The sequence below is a fragment of the Coturnix japonica genome, chromosome 17 (assembly GCF_054131305.1).
Source record: "Coturnix japonica strain WE chromosome 17, WE-NBRP24, whole genome shotgun sequence".
Lineage (NCBI taxonomy): Eukaryota > Metazoa > Chordata > Aves > Galliformes > Phasianidae > Coturnix > Coturnix japonica.
This window is the reverse complement of record NC_140679.1, coordinates 1,048,551-1,075,798: the sequence shown is the minus strand read 5'-3', so window position 1 is coordinate 1,075,798 and position 27,248 is coordinate 1,048,551. Positions and strand designations below refer to the sequence as shown.

At 54.2% G+C, this 27,248-nt stretch overlaps 1 protein-coding gene across 18 annotated transcripts in view; it reads left to right on the top strand.

Moving 5' to 3' along the window:
* The window catches only part of LOC107307490 (eukaryotic translation initiation factor 3 subunit C-like), a 186,435-nt gene that overhangs the window by 133,962 nt on the left and 25,225 nt on the right, over nucleotides 1–27,248 (top strand). For 17 of the 18 annotated variants that reach the window (XR_014935227.1, XR_014935228.1, XM_085518252.1 and 14 more), the window contains 4 exons: nucleotides 6,776–6,935; nucleotides 9,859–9,924; nucleotides 12,964–13,051; nucleotides 15,605–15,767. Coding sequence is in view for 16 of the 18 variants with exons in the window: in XM_085518252.1 (XP_085374378.1) it covers nucleotides 6,776–6,935; nucleotides 9,859–9,924; nucleotides 12,964–13,051; nucleotides 15,605–15,767 (477 nt within the window). In the remaining 2 variants the exon portion in view is untranslated. Of the gene's footprint in view, nucleotides 1–5,970; nucleotides 6,024–6,775; nucleotides 6,936–9,858; nucleotides 9,925–12,963; nucleotides 13,052–15,604; nucleotides 15,768–27,248 lie in introns of those variants that run through there. The other variant, XM_085518262.1, reaches the window with a different exon arrangement.

The following is a 27,248-nucleotide window of genomic DNA, read 5'->3' as shown; positions in this document are numbered from 1 at the left end:
ATTGAGTCCCATTCAGTCCCATTGAGTCCCATTGAATCCCATTGAGATCCATTGAGTCCCATTGAGTCCCATTGAGTCCCATTGAGTCCCATTGAGATCCATTGAGACCCATTGAGTCCCATTGAGACCCATAGGGACCCCATAGGGACCCCATAGATACAGACCCCATAGGGACCCCATAGATAACACATAGCTGCCCCATAGCACAGCACAGCACAGCAAACAGTTCCACCACCAGCTGCGCGTCGGCGAGAGGCAGCCGCTATTGGGTATGGACAGACCCCATAGGGTTACATAGGGACCCCATAGGGTTACATTGAGACCCCATAGAGAGCCCACCCCATAGAGACCCCATAGGGTTCCATTGAGATCCCATAGGGTTCCATTGACATCCCATAGAGACCCCATAGAGTTCCACAGTTCCACCACCAGCTGCGCGTCGGCGAGAGGCAGCCGCTATTGGGTAACCACATAGGGACCCCATAGGGTTACATAGGGACCCTATAGAGAACCCACCCCATAGAGACCCCATACAGACCCCATAGGGTTACATTGAGATCCCATAGAGACCTATAGGGACCCCATAGGGACCCCATAGATACAGACCCCATAGGGACCCCATAGATAGAGACCCCATAGAGACCCCATAGGGACCCCATAGGGACCCCATAGATACAGACCCCATAGATACAGACCCCATAGGGTTACATTGAGACCCCATAGAGAACCATAGAGACCCCATAGGGTTCCATTGAGATCCCATAGGGACCCATTGAGTTCCATTGAGATCCATTGAGTTCCATAGGGACCCCATAGAGAACCATAGAGACCCCATAGAGACCCCATAGGGACCCCAGAACTGGAAACCCCATAGAGACCCCATAGGATTCCATTGAGACCCATTGAGTTCCATTGAGATCCATTGAGACCCATAGGGACCCCATAGAGAACCCTTAGAGACCCATAGGGACCCTATAGAGACCCCATAGCTGGAGACCCCATAGAGACCCCATAGGGTTCCATTGAGATCCATTGAGTTCCATTGAGACCCATAGAGACACATAGGGACCCCATAGGGTTCCATTGAGATCCATTGAGTTCCATAGGGACCCCATAGAGAACCATAGAGACCCCATAGGGTTCCATTGAGATCCATTGAGTTCCATTCAGACACATTGAGACCCATAGGGACCTCATAGGAGCCATTGAGTCCCATTGAGTCCCATTGACTCCCATTGAGACCCATAAGGACCCCATAGGGACCCCATAGATAGAGACCCCATAGGGACCCCATAGGGTTCCATTGACATCCATAGAGACCCATTGAGTTCCATTGAGACCCATTGAGTCCCATTGAGTTCCATTGAGACCCATAAGGACCCCATAGAGACCCCATAGATACAGACCCCATAGGGACCCCATAGGGACCCTATAGAGACCCCATAGGGACCCCATAGATACAGACCCCATAGGGACCCTATAAAGACCCCATAGAGACCCCATAGATACAGACCCCATAGGGACCCCATAGGGACCCTATAGAGACCCCATAGGGACCCCATAGATACAGACCCCATAGATACAGACCCCATAGGGTTACATAGGGACCCCATAGATACAGACCCCATAGAGACCCCATAGGGTTCCATTGAGACCCATTGAGTTCCATTGAGATTCATAGGGATCCCATAGAGACCCATAGGCACCCCATAGGGTTCCATTGCGATCCATTGAGTTCCATTGAGACCCATAGAAACCCATAGAGACCCCATAGGGTTCCATTGAGATCCCATAGAGACCCCATTGGGTTCCATTGACATCCATAGAGACCCATAGGGACCCATAGAGGCCCCATAGGGTTCCATTGAGATCCATTGAGTTCCATAGGGTCCCCATAGAGAACCATAGAGACCCCATAGGGTTACATTGAGACCCCATAGGGTTACATAGGGACCCCATAGAGACCCCATAGGGACCCCAGAACTGGAGACCCCATAGGGACCCCATAGGGAGCCATTGAGATCCCATAGGGACCCCATAGGGTTCCATTGAGATCCCATAGAGACCCCATAGGGTTCCATTGAGTCCCATTGAGTCCCATTGAGACCCATAGGGACCCCATAGGGTTCCATTAACATCCATAGAGACCCATTGAGTTCCATTGAGACCCATTGAGTCCCATTGAGTTCCATTGAGACCCATAAGGACCCCATAGGGACCCTATAGATAACCCACCCCATAGAGACCCCATAGGGAGCCATTGAGATCCATAGGGACCCCATAGAGAACCATAGAGACCCCATAGGGTTCCATTGAGATCCATTGAGTTCCATAGGGACCCCATAGAGAACCATAGAGACTCCATAGGGTTCCATTGAGACCCCATAAAGAGCCCACCCCATAGAGAACCCATAGAGTTCCATTGAGATCCTATAGGGACCCCATAGGGTTCCATTGAGACCCATTGAGTTCCATAGAGACCCATAGAAACCCATAAAGACCCCATAGAGAGTCCATAGGGACCCCATAGAGACCCCATAGCAGGAGACCCCATAGAGACCCCATAGAGACCCCATAGGGACCCCATAGAGACCCCATAGCTGAGACCCCATTGAGTCCCATTGAGATCCATTGAGTCCCATTAGGATCCATTGAGATCCATTGAGTCCCATTGAGTCCCATTGAGATCCATTGAGTCCCATTGAGTCCCATTGAGACCCATTGAGATCCATTGAGACCCATTGAGTCCCATTGAGACCCATAGGGACCCCATAGGGACCCCATAGATACAGACCCCATAGGGACCCCATAGAGACCCCATAGATACAGAGCCCATAGGGACCCCATAGATAACACATAGCTGCCCCATAGCACAGCACAGCACAGCAAACAGTTCCACCACCAGCTGCGCGTCGGGGAGAGGCAGCCACTGCTGGGTATGGACCCATAGGATTGCATTGACACCCCATAGGGACCCTATAGAGAACCCACCCCATAGGGACCCCATAGAGACCCCATAGGGTTCCATTGGGATCCATTGAGATACATGGAGACCCCATAGAGACCCCATAGGGTTCCATTGAGATCCATTGAGTTCCATAGGGACCCCATAGAGAACCATAGAGACCCCATAGGGTTACATTGAGACCCCATAGGGTTACATAGGGACCCCATAGAGACCCCATAGGGACCCCAGAACTGGAGACCCCATAGGGACCCCATAAGGACCACATAGAGACCCCATAGCTGGAGACCCCATAGAGACCCCATAGGGACCCCATAGAGACCCCATAGGGTTCCATTGAGATCCCATAGGGACCCCATAGGGTTCCATTGAGTCCCATTGAGTCCCATTAAGTTCCATTGAGACCCATAAGGACCCCATAGGGACCCCATAGATAGAGACCCCATAGAGACCCCATAGAGACTCCATAGAGTTCCATTGAGATCCATTGAGACCCATAGAGATACATAGGGACCCCATAGAGACCCCAGAGCTGGAGACCCCATAGAGACCCCATAGGGACCCCATAGAGACCCCATAGGGTTCCATTGAGATCCATTGAGTTCCATTGAGACCCATAGAGACACATAGGGACCCCATAGAGACCCCATAGTGTTCCATTGAGATCCATTGAGATCCATAGAGACACATAGGGACCCCATAGAGACCCCATAGAGACTCCATAGAGTTCCACTGAGATCCATTGAGTCCCATTGAGTTCCATTGACATCCATTGAGACCCATAGGGACCCCATAGAGAATCATAAGGACCCCATAGAGGCTCATAGGGACCCAATAGAGACCCCATAGGGACCCCATAGAGACCCCATAGATAAGAGACCCCATAGAGACCCCATAGGGTTCCATTGAGACCCCATAGATAAGAGACCCCATAGAGACCCCATAGGGTTCCATTGAGATCCCATAGGGACCCCATAGGGTTCCATTGAGATCCATTGAGTCCCATTGAGATCCATTGAGACCCATAGGGACCCCATAGGGACCCCATAGATACAGACCCCATAGGGACCCCATAGATACAGACCCCATAGGGACCCCATAGATAACACATAGCTGCCCCATAGCACAGCACAGCACAGCAAACAGTTCCACCACCAGCTGCGCGTCGGGGAGAGGCAGCCACTGCTGGGTAACCCCATAGGGTTACATAGGGACCCTATAGATAAACCCATAGGGACCCCATAGATAGAGACCCCATAGAGACCCCATAGAGACCCCATAGGGTTCCATTGAGATCCCATAGGGACCCATTGAGTTCCATTGAGTCCCATTGAGTTCCATTCAGACACATTGAGACCCATAGGGACCCCATAGGGACCCCATAGACACAGACCCCATAGGGACCCCATAGGGTTCCATTGAGATCCCATAGGGACCCCATAGGGTTCCATTGAGACCCATTGAGTCCCATTGAGACCCATAGGGACCCCATAGATACAGACCCCATAGGGACCCCATAGATAGAGACCCCATAGGGTTACATAGGGACCCCATAGATAAGAGACCCCATAGAGACCCCATAGAGACCCCATAGGGTCCCCATAGAGACCTCAGAGCTGGAGACCCCATAGAGACCCCATAGGGTTCCATTGAGACCCATTGAGTTCCATTGAGACCCATAGAAACCCATAGGGACCCCATAGAGACCTCAGAGCTGCCCCATAGAGACCCCATAGCTGCCCCATAGACACCCCATAGAGACCCCATTGCTGTCCCATAGACACCCCATAGAGACCCCATAGCTGCCCCATAGAGACCCTATAGCTGCCCCATAGCTGCCCCATACATAGAGACCCCATAGCTGCCTCCATAGAGACCCTATTGAGATCCTCCTTCTATGGGATCCCCATTGACCCTATGGGGTGACCCCCTGCCCCACAACTTATGGGTCCGCCCCATAGGTTCCCCAGAGTCGATGTGTGAGCACTACACCCCATAGACCCCAATAGCCCCTATAGACCCCCATTACACCCCATAGACCCTATTGCCCCCCCGTATCCCAACCCATTGACCCTATGGGGTGACCCCCTGCCCCACAACTTATGGGTCCGCCCCATAGCTCCCATCTGCCCCCATAGATCCCATAGCCCCCCATAGACCCCATAGCCCTTATATCTCCCCATATCCCAACCCATTGACCCCATGGGGTGATGCCCTGCCCCACAACTTATGGGTCTGCCCCATAGCCCCCATCTACCCCCATAGCCCCCCATAGTCCCCATCTACCCCCATAGCTCCCCATAGACCCCCATAGCCCCCCATAGACCCCCATAGACCCCATAGTCCCCATCTATCTCCATAGCCCCCCATATCCCAACCCATTGACCCTATGGGGCGACCCCCTGCCCCACAACTTATGGGTCTGCCCCATAGCCCCCATCTACCCCCATAGATCCCATAGCCCCCCATAAACCCCCATAGCCCCCATCTACCCCCATAGATCCCATAGCCCCCCATAGACCCCATTACAACCCATAGCCCCCCCATAGCCCAACCCATTGACCCTATGGGGCGACTCCCTGCCCCCCAACTTATGGGTCCGCCCCATAGGTCCCCCAGAGTCGATGCGTGAGCACGTGGTGGCCGCCATAGCTGCCCCATAGAGACCCCATAGCTGCCCCATAGAGACCCCATAGGGACCCCATAGAGACCCCATAGCTGCTCCATAGAGACCCCATAGCTGCCCTATAGAGACCCCATAGCTGCCCCATAGAGACCCTATTGAGATCCTCATATCCCCCATATCTCCTCATATCCCAACCCATTGACCCTATGGGGTGACCCCCTGCCCCACAACTTATGGGGCTGCCCCATAGCCCCCATCTACCCCCATAGATCCCATAGCCCCCCATAGACCCCATTACAACCCATAGCCCCCCCATATCCCAACCCATTGACCCTATGGGGTGACCCCCTGCCCCACAACTTATGGGTCTGCCCCATAGGTCCCCCGGAGTCGATGCGTGAGCACTACACCCCATAGACCCCCATAGACCCCATAGCCCCCATAGACCCCCATAGCCCAACCCATTGACCCTATGGGGTGACCCCCTGCCCCACAACTTATGGGTCCGCCCCATAGGTCCCCCGGAGTCGATGCGTGAGCACTACACCCCATAGACCCCCATAGACTCCATAGGCCCCCATAGACCCCCATAGACCCCATAGCCCCCCATATCCCAACCCATTGACCCTATGGGGCGACCCCCTGCCCCACAACTTATGGGTCCGCCCCATAGCCCCCATCTACCCCCATAGCCCCCATAGACCCCCCATAGACCCCCATAGCCCCCCATAGCCCCCATCTACCACATAGACTCCCATAGACATCATATCTCCCCATAGCTGAACCCATTGACCCTATGGGGTGACCCCCTGCCCCACAACTTATGGGTCCGCCCCATAGGTCCCCTGGAGTCGATGCGTGAGCACGTGGTGGCCGCCATAGCTGCCCCATAGAGACCCCATAGCTACCCCATAGACTCCATAGCTGCCCCATAGCTGAGACCCCATAGCTGCCCCATAGAGACCCCATAGCTGAGACCCCATAGCTGCCCCATAGAGACCCCATAGCTGCCCCATAGAGACCCCATAGCTACCCCATAGCTGCCCCATAGAGACCCCATAGCTGCCCCATAGAGACCCCATATCTACCTCCATAGAGACCCTACTGAGATCCTCCTTCTATGGGATCCCCATTGACCCTATGGGGTGACCCCCTGCCCCCCAACTTATGGGTCCGCCCCATAGGTCCCCCGGAGTCGATGCGTGAGCACGTGGTGGCGGCCTCCAAAGCCATGAAGACGGGAGACTGGAAGAGCTGCCATCGATTCATCGTCAATGAGAAAATGAATGGCAAAGTCTGGGATCTGTTCCCTGAGGCTGATAAAGTCAGGGCCATGCTGGTCAGGTGGGGCAATATATGGGGTCTATGGGGTTATATGGGGTCCTATGGGGTTATATGGGGGATATGGGGTGGTTATGGGGGGATATGGGGCCATATAAGGGGGTTATGGGGCCATATGGCGGATATGGGGTTATATAGGGGGGATATGGGGTTATATGGGGTGGATATGGGGGGATATGGGGTGGTTATGGGGGGATATGGGGTGGTTATGGGGGGTTATGGGGGGATATGGGGCCATATAAGGGGGTTATTGGGGGGGATATGGGGTTATATGTGGGATATGGGGCCATATAAGGGGGTTATGGGGTCATATAAGGGGGTTATGGGGGGATATGGGGTCATATAAGGGTGTTATGGGGTGATATGGGGAGCTATGGGGTGGTTAGGGGGGGATATGGGGTGGTTATGGGGGGATATGGGGTGGTTATGTGGCCATATGGGGTGGTTATGGGGGGCTATGGGGTATAAAATGAATGGCAAAGTCTGGGATCTGTTCCCTGAGGCTGATAAAGTCAGGGCCATGCTGGTCAGGTGGGGCAGGATATGGGGTCTATGGGGTTATATGGGGTTATATGGGGGGATATGGGGTTATATAAGGGGGTTATGGGGGGATATGGGGCCATATAGGGGGGATATGGGGTCTTATGGGGGATATGGGGTGGTTATGGGGGGATATGGGGTCATATAAGGGGGATATGGGGTCATATAGGGGGGATATGGGGTGGTTATGGGGGGATATGGGGTGGTTATGGGGGGATATGTGGGGGATATGGGGTGGTTATGGGGGGATATGGGGTGGTTATGGGGGATATGGGGGCATATAGGGTGGTTATGGGGTCATATGGGGTGATATAGGGGGCATATGGGGGGGTATGGGGTGGTTATGGGGGGGATATGGGGGATATGAGGTGGTTATGGGGGCATATGGGGTGGTTATGGGGTCATATGGGGTGATTATGGGGTCATATAAGGGGGTTATGGGGGGTTATGGGGTCATATAAGGGGGTTATGGGGGGATATGGGGTCATATAAGGGGGTTATGGGGGGGAATATGGGGTTATATAGGGGATATGGGGTCATATAAGGGGGTTATGGGGGGATATGGGGGGATATGGGGTCATATAAGGGGGTTATGGGGGGATATGGGGTGGTTATGGGGGATATGGGGTCATATAAGGGGGCTATGGGGGGATATGGGGTGGTTATGGGAGGATATGGGGTCATATATGGGGCCTATAGGGTCCTATGGGGCCATATAGGGGGGATATGGGGTCTTATGGGGGGATATGGGGTGGTTATGGGGGGATATGGGGTCATATAAGGGGGTTATGGGGTTATATGGGGGATATGGGGTCATATAAGGGGGTTATGGGGTGGTTATGGGGGGATATGGGGTGGCTATGAGGCCATATTGGGGGTATGGGGGGGATATGGGGAGATATGGGGTGGTTATGGGGGGATTTGGGGGATATGGGATCATATAAGGGGGTTATGGGGGGATATGGGGTGGTTATGGGGGGATATGGGGTCATATAAGGGGGTTATGGGGTCATATGGGGCTATATTGGGGGGATATGGGGTCATATAAGGGGGTTATGGGGTGGTTATGGGGGGATATGGGGTGGTTATGGGGGGATATGGGGTCATATAAGGGGGTTATGGGGTGGTTATGGGGGATGTGGGGTCATATAAGGGGGTTATGGGGTGGTTATGGGGGATATGGGGTCATATAAGGGGGTTATGGGGGGATATGGGGTCATATAAGGGGGTTATGGGGTGGTTATGGGGTGATATGGGGTGGTTATGGGGGGATATGGGGGATATGGGGGGATATGGGGTGGTTATAGTGGGATATGGGGTGGTTATGGGGCCATGTGGGGGATATGGGGTCATATAAGGGGGTTATGGGGAGATATGGGGGGATATGGGGTCATATAAGGGGGTTATGGGGGGATATGGGGTCATATAAGGTGGTATGGGGGGATATGGGGTGGTTATGGGGGGATATGGGGTCATATAAGGGGGTTATGGGGGGGATATGTGGTTATATGGGGGATATGGGGCCATATAAGGGGGTTATGGGGGGATATGCGGTCATATAAGGGGGTTATGGGGGGATATGGGGGGATATGGGGTCATATAAGGGGGTTATGGGGTGGTTATGGGGGGATATGGGGTGGTTATGGGGGGATATGGGGGATATGGGGGGATATGGGGTGGTTATAGTGGGATATGGAGTGGTTATGGGGCCATATGGGGGATATGGGGTCATATAAGGGGGTTATGGGGAGATATGGGCTGGTTATGGGGAGATATGGGGTCATATGGGGTGGTTATGGGGGGATATGGGGTCATATAAGGGGGTTATGGGGAGATATGGGGGGATATGGCGTCATATAAGGGGGTTATGGGGGGATATGGGGTCATATAAGGTGGTATGGGGGGATATGGGGTGGTTATGGGGTCATATGGGGGGATATGGGGTGGTTATGGGGGGATATGGGGCCATATAAGGGGGTTATGGGGGGTTATGGGGTCATATAAGGGGGTTATGGGGTGATTATGGGGTCCTATGGGGTAGTTATGGGGGAATATGGGGCGGTTATGGGGTCATATGTGTTGGTTATGGGGGGGATATGGGGGATATGTGGTGGTTATGGGGGGGATATGGGGGGATATGGGGTGGTTATAGGGGGATATGGGGTGGTTATGGGGTGGTTATGGGTCTCTATGGGTCTCTATGGGGTGGTTATGGGTCTCTATGGGTCTCTATGGGGTGGTTATGGGTCTCTATGGGTCTCTATGGGGTGGTTATGGGTCACTGTGGGTCTCTATGGGTCGCTATGGGTCGCTATGGGGTGGTTATGGGTCGCTGTGGGTCTCTATGGGGTGGTTATGGGTCACTGTGGGTCCCTTTATTTTATAGGAAGATCCAGGAGGAGTCGCTGCGCACCTACCTGTTCACATACAGCAGCGTCTATGACTCCATCAGGTGGGTCTGCCCCATAGCTGCCCCATAGAGACCCCATAGCTGCCCCATAGAGACCCCATAGAGACTCCATAGCTGCCCCATAGAGACCCCATAGAGACCCCATAGCTACCCCATAGAGAACCCATAGATACCCCATAGAGCCCATAGCTGCCCCATAGAGACCCCATAGAGACTCCATAGCTGCCCCATAGAGACCCCATAGAGACCCCATAGCTACCCCATAGAGAACCCATAGATACCCCATAGAGCCCATAGCTGCCCCATAGAGACCCCATAGAGACTCCATAGCTGCCCCATAGAGACCCCATAGAGACCCCATAGCTACCCCATAGAGAACCCATAGATACCCCATAGAGCCCATAGCTGCCCCATAGAGACCCCATAAGGACCTGTTCACATACAGCAGAGTCTATGACTCCATCAGGTGGGTCTGCCCCATAGCTGCCCCATAGGGACCCCATAGAGACCCCATAGAGACCCCATAGCTGCCCCATAGAGACCCCATAGCTGCCCCATAGAGACCCTATAAGGGCCCCATAGCTGCCCCATAGAGACCCCATAGCTGCCCCATAGGGACCCCATAGTTGCCCCATAGCTGCCCCATAGAGACCCCATAGCTGCCCCATAGAGACCCCATAGCTGCCCCATAGAGACCCCATAGGGACCTGTTCACATACAGCAGCGTCTATGACTCCATCAGGTGGGTCTGCCCCATAGAGACCCCATAGACACCCCATAGCTGCCCCATAGAGAACCCATAGGGTTCCATTGAGATCCATTGAGTTACATTGAGATCCATTGAGAACCCTTAGAGACCCCATAGCTGCCCATAGAGAACCCATAGCTGCCCCATAGAGACCCCATAGCTGCCCCATAGAGACCCCATAGGGACCCCATAGCTGCCCCATAGAGACCCCATAGCTGCCCCATAGAGATCCCATAGCTGCCCCATAGAGACCCCATAGATACCTCATAGATATCCCATAGAGACCCCATAGCTGCCCCATAGAGACCCTATAGAGACCCCATAGGGACCCATTGAGTTCCATTGGGATCCATTGAGATCCACAGAAACCCCTTAGAGACCCCATACCTGCCCCATAGGGACCCCATAGGTGCCCCATAGAGACCCCATAGAGACCCCATAGCTGCCCCATAGAGACCCCATAGATACCCCATAGAGCCCATAGCTGCCCCATAGAGACCCCATAGAGACCTGTTCACATACAGCAGCGTCTATGACTCCATCAGGTGGGTCTGCCCCATAGAGACCCCATAGCTGCCCCATAGAGACCCCATAGGGACCCCATAGCTGCCCCATAGCTGCCCCATAGAGACCCCATAGCTGCCCCATAGAGGCCCCATAGAGACCCCATGGCTGGCCCATAGCTGCTCCATAGAGACTCCATAACTGCCCCATAGCTGCCCCATAGAAACCCCATAGGGACCCATTGAGTTCCATTGAGATCCATTGAGACCCATAGAGACCCCATAGCTGCCCCATAGAGACCCCATAGAGACCTATTCTCCTGCCCCACATGCAGGTCCTCCTGCCCCACATTGACCCCCCCCTGCTCCACATCCAGGTCCTCCTGCCCCACATTGACCCCCCTCTGCCCCACATCCAGGTCCTCCTGCCCCACATTGACCCCCCTCTGCCCCACATCCAGGTCCTCCTGCCCCACATTGACACCCCCTGCCCCACAACCAGGCCCCCCTGCCCCACAACCAGGCCCCCCTGCCCCACATCCAGGTCCTCCTGCCCCACATTAACCCCCTCTGCCCCACATCAAGGTCCTCCTGCCCCACATTGACCCCCCTCTGCCCCACACTGACCCCCTCCTGCCCCATAATAACTCCCCCTGCCCCACATCCAGGTCCTCCTGCCCCACATTGACCCCCTCCTGCCCCATAATAACTCCCCCTGCCCCACCTTGACCCCCCCCTGCCCCACATCCAGGTCCTCCTGCCCCACATTGACCCCTCTCTGCCCCACATCCAGGTCCTCCTGCCCCACATTGACACCCCCTGCCCCACAACCAGGTCCTCCTGCCCCACATCCAGGTCCTCCTGCCCCACATTGACCCCCCCTGCCCCATATCCAGGTCCTCCTGCCCCACATCCAGGCCCTTCTGCCCCACACCCATGTCTTCCTGCCCCACATTGACCCCCCTCTGCCCCACACTGACCCTCTCCTGCCCCATAATAACTCCCCCTGCCCCACATCCAGGTCCTCCTGCCCCACATTGACCCCCCCTGCCCCACATCCAGGTCCTCCTGCCCCACATCCAGGCCCTTCTGCCCCACACCCATGTCCTCCTGCCCCACATTGACCCCCCTCTGCCCCACACTGACCCCCTCCTGCCCCATAATAACTCCCCCTGCCCCACATCCAGGTCCTCCTGCCCCACATTGACCCCCTCCTGCCCCATAATAACTCCCCCTGCCCCACATTGACCCCCCCCTGCCCCACATCCAGATCCTCCTGCCCCACCTTGACCCCCCCCTGCCCCACATCCAGGTCCTCCTGCCCCACATCCAGGTCCTCCTGCCCCACATTGACCCCTTTCTGCCCCACATTGACCCCCTCCTGCCCCATAATAACTCCCCCTGCCCCACATTGACCCCCCCCTGCCCCACATCCAGATCCTCCTGCCCCACCTTGACCCCCCCCTGCCCCACATCCAGGTCCTCCTGCCCCACATCCAGGTCCTCCTGCCCCACATCCAGGTCCTCCTGCCCCACATTGACCCCTTTCTGCCCCACATTGACCCCCTTCTGCCCCACACCCATGTCCTCCTGCCCCACCTTGACCCCTTTCTGCCCCACACTGACCCCCTCCTGCCCCACATTAACACCCCCTGCCCCACATCCAGGTCCTCCTGCCCCACATTGACCCCTTTCTGCCCCACATTGACCCCCCTCTGCCCCACATTAACACCCCCTGCCCCACATCCATGTCCTCCTGCCCCACATCCAGGTCCTCCTGCCCCACATTGACCCCTTTGTGCCCCACATTGACCCCCCTCTGCCCCACAGCATGGAGATCCTGGCCGCCATGTTCCAGCTGGACCTGCCCACCGTGCACAGCATCATTAGCAAGATGATCATTAACGAGGAGCTCATGGTGTGTGGGGCTCTATGGGGCGCTATGGGGTCTCTATGGGTCACTATGGGGCTCAGTGGGTCTCTATGGGTCACTATGGGGCTCAGTGGGTCTCTATGGGTCACTATGGGGCTCAGTGGGTCTCTATGGGTCTCTATGGGTCCCTATGGAGCTCAATGGGTCACTATGGGGCTCTATGGGTCTCTATGGGTCCCTGTGGGGCTCTATGGGTCTCTATGGGTCGCTATGGGGCTCTGTGGATCTCTATGGGGTCTCTGTGGGTCACTATTGGTCTCTATGGGTCTCTATGGGTCACTATAGGTCTCTGTGGGTCGCTATGGGTCTCTGTGGGTCTCTATGGGTCTCTATGGGTCGCTATGGGGCTCTATGGGTCTCTATGGGTCGCTATGGGACACTATGGGTCTCTATGGGTCTCTATGGGTCTCTATGGGTTGCTATGGGGTCTATGGGGTCTCTATGGCTCTCTATGTCTCCCTATGGGTCCCTATGGGTCTCTATGGGTCTCTATGAGTCCCTATGGGGTCTCTATGGGTCTCTATGGGTCGCTATGGGGCTCTATGGGTCGCTATGGGACTCTATGGGTCACTATGGGGCTCTATGGGTCACTATGGGGCTCTGTGGGTCTCTATGGGGTCTCTATGGGTCACTATGGGTCTCTATGGGGTCACTGTGGGTCTCTATGGGTCTCTATGGGTCACTGTAGGTCTCTGTGGGTCACTATAGGTCTCTATGGGTCTCTATGGGTCACTGTTGGTCTCTATGGGTCACTATAGGTCTCTACGGGTCGCTATGGGTCTCTGTGGGGTCTCTATGGGTCTCTATGGGGTCTCTATGGGTCCCTATGGGGGGCTGTGGGGTCTCTATGGGTCACTATAGGTCTCTATGAGTCGCTATGGGGCTCAGTGGGTCTCTATGGGTCACTATAGGTGTCTATGGGTTGCTATGGGTCTCTATGGGTCCCTATGGGGCTCTATGGGTCTCTATGGGGCGCTATGGGGTCTCTATGGGGTCTCTATGGGTCACTATGGGGATCTGTGGGGCTCTGTGGGTCCCTATGGGGCTCTATGGGTCACTATAGGTCTCTGTGGGTCACTATTGGTCTCTGTGGGTCTCTATGGGTCACTATAGGTCTCTCTGGGTCGCTATGGGTCTCTGTGGGTCACTATGGGTCTCTATGGGTCGCTATGGGGCTCTATGGGGTCTCTATGGGTCACTATAGGTCTCTATGAGTCTCTATGGGTCACTATAGGTCTCTATGAGTCTCTGTGGGTCACTATAGGTCTCTATGGGTCACTATAGGTCTCTATGGGTCGCTATGGGGCTCTATGGGTCGCTATGGGACTCTATGGGTCACTATGGGTCACTATGGGGCTCTATGGGTCGCTATGGGGCTCTGTGGGTCTCTATGGGTCACTGTAGGTCTCTATGGGTCGCTATGGGGCTCTGTGGGTCTCTATGGGTCACTGTAGGTCTCTATGGGTCGCTATGGGGCTCTGTGGGTCTCTATGGGTCACTGTAGGTCTCTATGGGTCACTATGGGGCTCTGTGGGTCTCTATGGGTCACTGTAGGTCTCTATGGGTCACTATGGGGCTCTGTGGGTCGCTATGGGTCTCTATGGGTTGCTATGGGGCTCTGTGGGTCGCTATGGGTCTCTATGGGTCACTATGGGGCTCTATGGGTCACTATAGGTCTGTATGGGTCGCTATGGGGCTCTGTGGGTCTCTATGGGGTCTCTGTGGGTCACTATGGGTCTCTATGGGTTGCTATGGGGCTCTGTGGGTCACTATGGGACTCTATGGGTCACTGTGGGGCTCTATGCGTCTCTATGGGTCGCTATGGGACTCTATGGGTCACTATGGGGCTCTATGGGTTGCTATAGGGCTCTGTGGGCCTCTATGGGGTCTCTGTGGGTCTCTATGGGTCTCTATGGGGTCTCTACGGGTCCCTATGGGTCGCTATGGGGCTCTATGGGTCACTATGGGTCTCTATGGGTCTCTGTGGGTCTCTATGGGTCCCTATGGCTCTCTATGTGTCCATATGGGTCCCTATTTGTCTCTATGGGTCCCTGTGTCTCTATATGTCTCCCTATGGGTCCCTATGGGTCTCTATGGGGTCTCTACGGGTCCCTATGGGTCGCTATGTGTATCTATGAGACTCTGTGGGTCTCTATGGGTCGCTGTGGGTCTCTATGGGTCACTATAGGTCTCTATGGGTCACTATGGGGCTCTATGGGTCACTATAGGTCTCTATGGGTCACTATAGGTCTCTATGGGTCACTATAGGTCTCTATGGGTCACTATGGGGCTCTATGGGTCCCTATGTCTCTCTATGGGTCTCTATGTCTCCCTATGGGTCCCTATGGGTCTCTATGTCTCCCTATGGGTCTCAGTGTCTTCCTATGCGTCTCTATGTCTCCCTATGGATCCCTATGGGTCTCTATGGTTCTCAATGGGTCTCTATGGGTCTGAATGTCTCCCTATGGGTCCCTATGGGTCCCTATGTCTCCCTATGGGTCCCTATGTGTCTGAATGTGTCCCTCTATCTCCCCATAGGCCTCATTGGACCAGCCCACGCAGACAGTGATGATGCACCGGACGGAACCGACGGCCCAACAGAACCTGGCGCTGCAACTGGCAGAGAAACTGGGGGCGTTGGTGGAGAACAACGAGAGGGTGCTGGACCACAAGCAGGGATCCTTCGGGGGGTACTTCCGAGGTCAGACCCACTGCTGCCCCATAGAGACCCATAGAGACCCATAGAGACCCCATAGGGACCCATAGGGTTCCATTGAGACCCATAGAGACCCCATAGGGACCCATAGGGTTCCATTGAGACCCATAGAGACCCCATAGGGACCCATAGGGTTCCATTGAGACCCATAGAGACCCCATAGGGACCCATAGGGTTCCATTGAGACCCATAGTGACCCCATAGGGACCCATAGGGTTCCATTGAGACCCATAGAGACCCCATAGGGACCCATAGGGTTCCATTGAGACCCATAGAGACCCCATAGGTGCCCCATAGAAACTGGGGGCGTTGGTGGAGAACAACGAGAGGGTGCTGGACCACAAGCAGGGATCCTTCGGGGGGTACTTCCGAGGTCAGACCCACTGCTGCCCCATAGAGACCCATAGAGACCCATAGAGACCCCATAGGGAACCATTGAGTCCCATTGAGTTCCATTGAGATACATTGGGTTCCATTGAGACCCATAGAGACCCCATAGGGACCCATAGGGTTCCATTGAGACCCATAGAGACCCCATAGGGACCCATAGGGTTCCATTGAGACCCATAGGGACCCATAGGGTTCCATTGAGACCCATAGAGACCCCATAGGGACCCATAGGGTTCCATTGAGACCCATAGAGACCCCATAGGGACCCATAGGGTTCCATTGAGACCCATAGAGACCCCATAGGGACCCATAGGGTTCCATTGAGACCCATAGAGACCCCATAGGGACCCATAGGGTTCCATTGAGACCCATAGAGACCCCATAGGGACCCATAGGGTTCCATTGAGACCCATAGAGACCCCATAGGGACCCATAGGGTTCCATTGAGACCCATAGAGACCCCATAGGGACCCATAGGGTTCCATTGAGACCCATAGAGACCCCATAGGGACCCATAGGGTTCCATTGAGACCCATAGAGACCCCATAGGGACCCATAGGGTTCCATTGAGACCCATAGAGACCCCATAGGGACCCATAGGGTTCCATTGAGACCCATAGAGACCCCATAGGGACCCATAGGGTTCCATTGAGACCCATAGAGACCCCATAGGGACCCATAGGGTTCCATTGAGACCCATAGAGACCCCATAGGGACCCATAGGGTTCCATTGAGACCCATAGAGACCCCATAGGGACCCATAGGGTTCCATTGAGACCCATAGAGACCCCATAGGGACCCATAGGGTTCCATTGAGACCCATAGGGACCCCATAGGGACCCATAGGGTTCCATTGAGACCCATAGAGACCCCATAGGTGCCCCATAGAAACTGGGGGCGTTGGTGGAGAACAACGAGAGGGTGCTGGACCACAAGCAGGGATCCTTCGGGGGGTACTTCCGAGGTCAGACCCACTGCTGCCCCATAGAGACCCATAGAGACCCATAGAGACCCCATAGGGAACCATTGAGTCCCATTGAGATCCATTGAGATCCATTGAGTTCCATTGAGACCCATAGGGTTCCATTGAGACCCATAGAGACCCCATAGGGACCCATAGGGTTCCATTGAGACCCATAGAGACCCATAGAGACCCATAGAGACCCCATAGGGTTCCATTGAGACCCATAGAGACCCCATAGGGACCCATAGGGTTCCATTGAGACCCATAGAGACCCCATAGGGACCCATAGGGTTCCATTGAGACCCATAGAGACCCCATAGGGACCCATAGGGTTCCATTGAGACCCATAGAGACCCCATAGGGACCCATAGGGTTCCATTGAGACCCATAGAGACCCCATAGGTGCCCCATAGAAACTGGGGGCGTTGGTGGAGAACAACGAGAGGGTGCTGGACCACAAGCAGGGATCCTTCGGGGGGTACTTCCGAGGTCAGACCCACTGCTGCCCCATAGAGACCCATAGAGACCCATAGAGACCCCATAGGGAACCATTGAGTCCCATTGAGATCCATTGAGATCCATTGAGTTCCATTGAGACCCATAGGGTTCCATTGAGACCCATAGAGACCCCATAGGGACCCATAGGGTTCCATTGAGACCCATAGAGACCCATAGAGACCCATAGAGACCCCATAGGGTTCCATTGAGACCCATAGAGACCCCATAGGGACCCATAGGGTTCCATTGAGACCCATAGAGACCCCATAGGGACCCATAGGGTTCCATTGAGACCCATAGAGACCCCATAGGGACCCATAGGGTTCCATTGAGACCCATAGAGACCCCATAGGGACCCATAGGGTTCCATTGAGACCCATAGAGACCCCATAGGTGCCCCATAGAAACTGGGGGCGTTGGTGGAGAACAACGAGAGGGTGCTGGACCACAAGCAGGGATCCTTCGGGGGGTACTTCCGAGGTCAGACCCACTGCTGCCCCATAGAGACCCATAGAGACCCATAGAGACCCCATAGGGAACCATTGAGATCCATTGGGTTCCATTGAGATCCATTGAGTTCTATTGAGTTCCATTGAGTCCCATAGAATCCCATTGAGATCCATTGAGACCCATTGAGACCCATAGAGTTCCATTGAGACCCATAGAGACCCCATAGGGACCCATAGGGTTCCATTGAGACCCATAGAGACCCCATAGGGACCCATAGAGACCCCATAGGGACCCATAGGGTTCCATTGAGACCCATAGAGACCCCATAGGGACCCATAGGGTTCCATTGAGACCCATAGAGACCCCATAGGGACCCATAGGGTTCCATTGAGACCCATAGAGACCCCATAGGGACCCATAGGGTTCCATTGAGACCCATAGAGACCCCATAGGGACCCATAGGGTTCCATTGAGACCCATAGAGACCCCATAGGGACCCATAGGGTTCCATTGAGACCCATAGAGACCCCATAGGGACCCATAGGGTTCCATTGAGACCCATAGAGCCCCCATAGGGACCCATAGGGTTCCATTGAGACCCATAGAGACCCCATAGGGACCCATAGGGTTCCATTGAGACCCATAGAGACCCCATAGGGACCCATAGGGTTCCATTGAGACCCATAGAGACCCCATAGGGACCCATAGGGTTCCATTGAGACCCATAGAGACCCCATAGGGACCCATAGGGTTCCATTGAGACCCATAGAGACCCCATAGGTGCCCCATAGAAACTGGGGGCGTTGGTGGAGAACAACGAGAGGGTGCTGGACCACAAGCAGGGATCCTTCAGGGGGTACTTCCGAGGTCAGACCCACTGCTGCCCCATAGAGACCCATAGAGACCCATAGAGACCCCATAGGGAACCATTGAGATCCATTGAGATCCATTGAGATCCATTGAAATACACTGAGACCCATAGAGACACATAGGGACCCATTAGAGACCCCATAGAGAACCCTTAGAGACCCCATAGAGACCCCAGATCTGCCCTATAGCTGCCCTATAGATTGGCCATAAAGACCCCATAGGGACCCATTGAGTCCCATTGAATTCCATTGGGTTCCATTGAGTTCTATTGAGACCCATAGAATCCCATTGAGTTCCATTGAGACCCATAGAATCCCATTGAGTTCCATTGAGACCCATAGAGACCCCATAGGGACCCATAGGGTTCCATTGAGACCCATAGAGACCCCATAGGGACCCATAGAGACCCCATAGAGACCCATAGAGACCCCATAGGGACCCATAGGGTTCCATTGAGACCCATAGAGACCCCATAGGGTCCCATAGGGTTCCATTGAGACCCATAGAGACCCCATAGGGACCCATAGGGTTCCATTGAGACCCATAGAGACCCCATAGGGACCCATAGGGTTCCATTGAGACCCATAGAGACCCCATAGGGACCCATAGGGTTCCATTGAGACCCATAGAGACCCCATAGGGACCCATAGGGTTCCATTGAGACCCATAGAGACCCCATAGGGACCCATAGGGTTCCATTGAGACCCATAGAGACCCCATAGGGACCCATAGGGTTCCATTGAGACCCATAGAGACCCCATAGGGACCCATAGGGTTCCATTGAGACCCATAGAGACCCCATAGGGACCCATAGGGTTCCATTGAGACCCATAGAGACCCCATAGGGTTCCATTGAGACCCCATAGGGACCCATAGAGACCCCATAGGGACCCATAGGGTTCCATTGAGACCCATAGAGACCCCATAGGGACCCATAGGGTTCCATTGAGACCCATAGAGACCCCATAGGGTTCCATTGAGACCCATAGAGACCCCATAGGGACCCATAGGGTTCCATTGAGACCCATAGGGACCCATAGGGTTCCATTGAGACCCATAGAGACCCCATAGGGACCCATAGGGTTCCATTGAGACCCATAGAGACCCCATAGGGACCCATAGGGTTCCATTGAGACCCATAGAGACCCCATAGGGACCCATAGGGTTCCATTGAGACCCATAGAGACCCCATAGGGACCCATAGGGTTCCATTGAGACCCATAGAGACCCCATAGGGACCCATAGGGTTCCATTGAGACCCATAGAGACCCCATAGGTGCCCCATAGAAACTGGGGGCGTTGGTGGAGAACAACGAGAGGGTGCTGGACCACAAGCAGGGATCCTTCGGGGGGTACTTCCGAGGTCAGACCCACTGCTGCCCCATAGAGACCCATAGAGACCCATAGAGACCCCATAGGGAACCATTGAGTCCCATTGAGATCCATTGAGTTCCATTGAGACCCATAGAGACCCCTTAGAGACCCCAGAGAGACCCCAGAGAGGCCCCAGAGCTGCCCTACAGCTGCCCCATAGAGACCCCATAGAGACCCCATAGAAACCCCATAGGGTTCCATTCAGATCCCATAAGGAACCATTGGGATCCATTGAAATACACTGAGACCCATAGAGACCCCATAGGGTTCCATTGAGACCCCATAGAGACCCCATAGAGACCCCAGAGCTGCCCTATAGCTGCCCTATAGATTGGCCATAAAGACCCCATAGGGATTCATTGAGTCCCATTGAGTTCCATTGGGTTCCATTGAGTTCCATTGAGATCCATTGAGACCCATAGAATCCCATTGAGATCCATTGAGACCCATAGAATCCCATTGAGTTCCATTGAGACCCATAGAATCCCATTGAGTTCCATTGAGTTCCATTGAGACCCATAGAATCCCATTGAGATCCATTGAGACCCATAGAGACCCCATAGGGACCCATAGGGTTCCATTGAGACCCATAGAGACCCCATAGGGACCCATAGGGTTCCATTGAGACCCATAGAGACCCCATAGGGACCCATAGGGTTCCATTGAGACCCATAGAGACCCCATAGGTGCCCCATAGAAACTGGGGGCGTTGGTGGAGAACAACGAGAGGGTGCTGGACCACAAGCAGGGATCCTTCGGGGGGTACTTCCGAGGTCAGACCCACTGCTGCCCCATAGAGACCCATAGAGACCCATAGAGACCCCATAGGGTTCCATTGAGACCCATAGAGACCCCATAGGGAACCATAGGGTTCCATTGAGACCCATAGAGACCCCATAGGGACCCATAGGGTTCCATTGAAACCCATAGAGACCCCATAGGGACCCATAGGGTTCCATTGAGACCCATAGGGACCCATAGGGTTCCATTGAGACCCATAGAGACCCCATAGGGACCCATAGGGTTCCATTGAGACCCATAGAGACCCCATAGGGACCCATAGGGTTCCATTGAGACCCATAGAGACCCCATAGGGACCCATAGGGTTCCATTGAGACCCATAGGGACCCCATAGGGACCCATAGGGTTCCATTGAGACCCATAGAGACCCCATAGGGACCCATAGGGTTCCATTGAGACCTATAGAGACCCCATAGGGACCCATAGGGTTCCATTGAGACCCCATAGGGACCCATAGGGTTCCATTGAGACCCATAGAGACCCCATAGGGACCCATAGGGTTCCATTGAGACCCATAGAGACCCCATAGGGACCCATAGGGTTCCATTGAGACCCCATAGGGACCCATAGGGTTCCATTGAGACCCATAGAGACCCCATAGGGACCCATAGGGTTCCATTGAGACCCATAGAGACCCCATAGGGACCCATAGGGTTCCATTGAGACCCATACAGACCCCATAGGGACCCATAGGGTTCCATTGAGACCCATAGAATCCCATTGAGTTCCATTGAGACCCATAGAGACCCATAGGGTTCCATTGAGACCCATAGAATCCCATTGAGTTCCATTGAGACCCATAGAGACCCATAGGGTTCCATTGAGACCCATAGAATCCCATTGAGTTCCATTGAGACCCATAGAGACCCATAGGGTTCCATTGAGACCCATAGAATCCCATTGAGTTCCATAGAGACCCCTTAGGGACCCATAGGGTTCCATTGAGACCCTTAGAGACCCCATAGGGACCCAGAGGGTTCCATTGAGACCCATAGAGACCCCATAGGGACCCATAGGGTTCCATTGAGACCCATAGAGACCCCATAGGGACCCATAGGGTTCCATTGAGACCCATAGAGACCCCATAGGGACCCATAGGGTTCCATTGAGACCCATAGAGTCCCCATAGGGACCCATAGGGTTCCATTGAGACCCATAGAGACCCCATAGGGACCCATAGGGTTCCATTGAGACCCATAGAGACCCCATAGGGACCCATAGGGTTCCATTGAGACCCATAGAGACCCCATAGGGACCCATAGGGTTCCATTGAGACCCATAGAGACCCCATAGGGACCCATAGGGTTCCATTGAGACCCATAGAGACCCCATAGGGACCCATAGGGTTCCACTGAGACCCATAGAGACCCATAGGGTTCCATTGAGACCCATAGAGACCCCATAGGGACCCATAGGGTTCCATTGAGACCCATAGAGACCCCATAGGTGCCCCATAGAAACTGGGGGCGTTGGTGGAGAACAACGAGAGGGTGCTGGACCACAAGCAGGGATCCTTCGGGGGGTACTTCCGAGGTCAGACCCACTGCTGCCCCATAGAGACTCATAGAGACCCATAGAGACCCCATAGGGAACCATTGAGTCCCATTGAGATCCATTGAGACCCATTGAGACCCATAGGGACCCCATAGAGACCCCTTAGAGACCCCATAGAGACCCTTTAGAGACCCCAGACCTGCCCCATGGCTGCCCCATAGGGATCCCATAAAGACCCCATAGAGACCCCATAGAGAACCATAGCTGCCCCATAGAGAACCATTGGGTTCCATTGAGTTCTATTGAGTTCCATTGAGACCCATAGAGACCCCATAGGTGCCCCATAGAAACTGGGGGCGTTGGTGGAGAACAACGAGAGGGTGCTGGACCACAAGCAGGGATCCTTCGGGGGGTACTTCCGAGGTCAGACCCACTGCTGCCCCATAGAGACCCATAGAGACCCATAGAGACCCCATAGGGAACCATTGAGTCCCATTGAGATCCATTGAGATCCATTGAAATACACTGAGAGCCATAGAGACACATAGGGACCCATTAGAGACCCCATAGGGACCCCTTAGAGACCCCATAGAGACCCCAGAGCTGCCCTATAGCTGCCCTATGGATTGGCCATAAAGACCCCATAGGGACCCATAGGGTTCCATTGAGACCCATAGAGACCCCATAGGGACCCATAGGGTTCCATTGAGACCCATACAGACCCCATAGGGACCCATAGGGTTCCATTGAGACCCATAGAATCCCATTGAGTTCCATTGAGACCCATAGAGACCCATAGGGTTCCATTGAGACCCATAGAATCCCATTGAGTTCCATTGAGACCCATAGAGACCCATAGGGTTCCATTGAGACCCATAGAATCCCATTGAGTTCCATTGAGACCCATAGAGACCCATAGGGTTCCATTGAGACCCATAGAATCCCATTGAGTTCCATAGAGACCCCTTAGGGACCCATAGGGTTCCATTGAGACCCTTAGAGACCCCATAGGGACCCAGAGGGTTCCATTGAGACCCATAGAGACCCCATAGGGACCCATAGGGTTCCATTGAGACCCATAGAGACCCCATAGGGACCCATAGGGTTCCATTGAGACCCATAGAGACCCCATAGGGACCCATAGGGTTCCATTGAGACCCATAGAGTCCCCATAGGGACCCATAGGGTTCCATTGAGACCCATAGAGACCCCATAGGGACCCATAGGGTTCCATTGAGACCCATAGAGACCCCATAGGGACCCATAGGGTTCCATTGAGACCCATAGAGACCCCATAGGGACCCATAGGGTTCCATTGAGACCCATAGAGACCCCATAGGGACCCATAGGGTTCCATTGAGACCCATAGAGACCCCATAGGGACCCATAGGGTTCCACTGAGACCCATAGAGACCCATAGGGTTCCATTGAGACCCATAGAGACCCCATAGGGACCCATAGGGTTCCATTGAGACCCATAGAGACCCCATAGGTGCCCCATAGAAACTGGGGGCGTTGGTGGAGAACAACGAGAGGGTGCTGGACCACAAGCAGGGATCCTTCGGGGGGTACTTCCGAGGTCAGACCCACTGCTGCCCCATAGAGACTCATAGAGACCCATAGAGACCCCATAGGGAACCATTGAGTCCCATTGAGATCCATTGAGACCCATTGAGACCCATAGGGACCCCATAGAGACCCCTTAGAGACCCCATAGAGACCCTTTAGAGACCCCAGACCTGCCCCATGGCTGCCCCATAGGGATCCCATAAAGACCCCATAGAGACCCCATAGAGAACCATAGCTGCCCCATAGAGAACCATTGGGTTCCATTGAGTTCTATTGAGTTCCATTGAGACCCATAGAGACCCCATAGGTGCCCCATAGAAACTGGGGGCGTTGGTGGAGAACAACGAGAGGGTGCTGGACCACAAGCAGGGATCCTTCGGGGGGTACTTCCGAGGTCAGACCCACTGCTGCCCCATAGAGACCCATAGAGACCCATAGAGACCCCATAGGGAACCATTGAGTCCCATTGAGATCCATTGAGATCCATTGAAATACACTGAGAGCCATAGAGACACATAGGGACCCATTAGAGACCCCATAGGGACCCCTTAGAGACCCCATAGAGACCCCAGAGCTGCCCTATAGCTGCCCTATGGATTGGCCATAAAGACCCCATAGGGACCCATTGAGTCCCATTGAATTCCATTGGGTTCCATTGAGTTCCATTGAGATCCATTGAGACCCATAGAATCCCATTGAGTTCAATTGAGACCCATAGAGACCCCATAGGGACCCATAGGGTTCCATTGAGACCCATAGAGACCCCATAGGGACCCATAGGGTTCCATTGAGACCCATAGAGACCCCATAGGGACCCATAGCGTTCCATTGAGACCCATAGAGACCCCATAGGGACCCATAGGGTTCCATTGAGACCCATAGGGACCCATAGGGTTCCATTGAGACCCATAGAGACCCCATAGGGACCCATAGGGTTCCATTGAGACCCATAGAGACCCCATAGGGACCCATAGGGTTCCATTGAGACCCATAGAGACCCCATAGGGACCCATAGGGTTCCATTGAGACCCATAGAGACCCCATAGGGACCCATAGGGTTCCATTGAGACCCATAGAGACCCCATAGGGACCCATAGGGTTCCATTGAGACCCATAGAGACCCCATAGGGACCCATAGGGTTCCATTGAGACCCATAGAGACCCCATAGGGACCCATAGGGTTCCATTGAGACCCATAGAGACCCCATAGGGACCCATAGGGTTCCATTGAGACCCATAGAGACCCCATAGGTGCCCCATAGAAACTGGGGGCGTTGGTGGAGAACAACGAGAGGGTGCTGGACCACAAGCAGGGATCCTTCGGGGGGTACTTCCGAGGTCAGACCCACTGCTGCCCCATAGAGACCCATAGAGACCCATAGAGACCCCATAAGGAACCATTGAGATCCATTGGGTTCCATTGGGTTCCATTGAGATCCATTGAGATCCATTGAGACCCATAGAATCCCATTGAGTTCCATTGAGACCCATAGAGACCCCATAGGGACCCATAGGGTTCCATTGAGACCCATAGAGACCCCATAGGGACCCATAGGGTTCCATTGAGACCCATAGAGACCCCATAGGGACCCATAGGGTTCCATTGAGACCCATAGAGACCCCATAGGGACCCATAGGGTTCCATTGAGACCCATAGAGACCCCATAGGGACCCATAGGGTTCCATTGAGACCCATAGAGACCCCATAGGGACCCATAGGGTTCCATTGAGACCCATAGAGACCCCATAGGGACCCATAGGGTTCCATTGAGACCCATAGAGACCCCATAGGGACCCATAGGGTTCCATTGAGACCCATAGAGACCCCATAGGGACCCATAGGGTTCCATTGAGACCCATAGAGACCCCATAGGGACCCATAGGGTTCCATAGAGACCCATAGAGACCCCATAGGGACCCATAGGGTTCCATTGAGACCCATAGAGACCCCATAGGGACCCATAGGGTTCCATTGAGACCCATAGAGACCCCGTAGGGACCCATAGGGTTCCATTGAGACCCATAGAGACCCCATAGGGACCCATAGGGTTCCATTGAGACCCATAGAGACCCCATAGGGACCCATAGGGTTCCATTGAGACCCATAGAGACCCCATAGGGACCCATAGGGTTCCATTGAGACCCATAGGGACCCCATAGGGACCCATAGGGTTCCATTGAGACCCATAGAGACCCCATAGGGACCCATAGGGTTCCATTGAGACCCATAGAGACCCCATAGGGACCCATAGGGTTCCATTGAGACCCATAGAGACCACATAGGGTTCCATTGAGACCCATAGAGACCCCATAGGGACCCATAGGGTTCCATTGAGACCCATAGAGACCCCATAGGGACCCATAGGGTTCCATTGAGACCCATTGAGACCCCATAGGGACCCATAGGGTTCCATTGAGACCCATAGAGACCCCATAGGGACCCATAGGGTTCCATTGAGACCCATAGAGACCCCATAGGGACCCATAGGGTTCCATTGAGACCCATAGAGACCCCATAGGGACCCATAGGGTTCCATTGAGACCCATAGAGACCCCATAGGGACCCATAGGGTTCCATTGAGACCCATAGAGACCCCATAGGGACCCATAGGGTTCCATTGAGACCCATAGAGACCCCATAGGGACCCATAGGGTTCCATTGAGACCCATAGAGACCCCATAGGGACCCATAGGGTTCCATTGAGACCCATAGAGACCCCATAGGTGCCCCATAGAAACTGGGGGCGTTGGTGGAGAACAACGAGAGGGTGCTGGACCACAAGCAGGGATCCTTCGGGGGGTACTTCCGAGGTCAGACCCACTGCTGCCCCATAGAGACCCATAGAGACCCATAGAGACCCCATAGGGAACCATTGAGTCCCATTGAGATCCATTGAGATCCATAGAGACCCCATAGAGACCCCATAGGGACCCCATAGAGATCCTATAGAGGCCCTTTAGAGACCCTACAGCTGCCCCATAGCTGCCCCATAGAGACCCCATAGAGACCCCATAGAAACCCCATAGGGTTCCATTCAGATCCCATAAGGAACCAT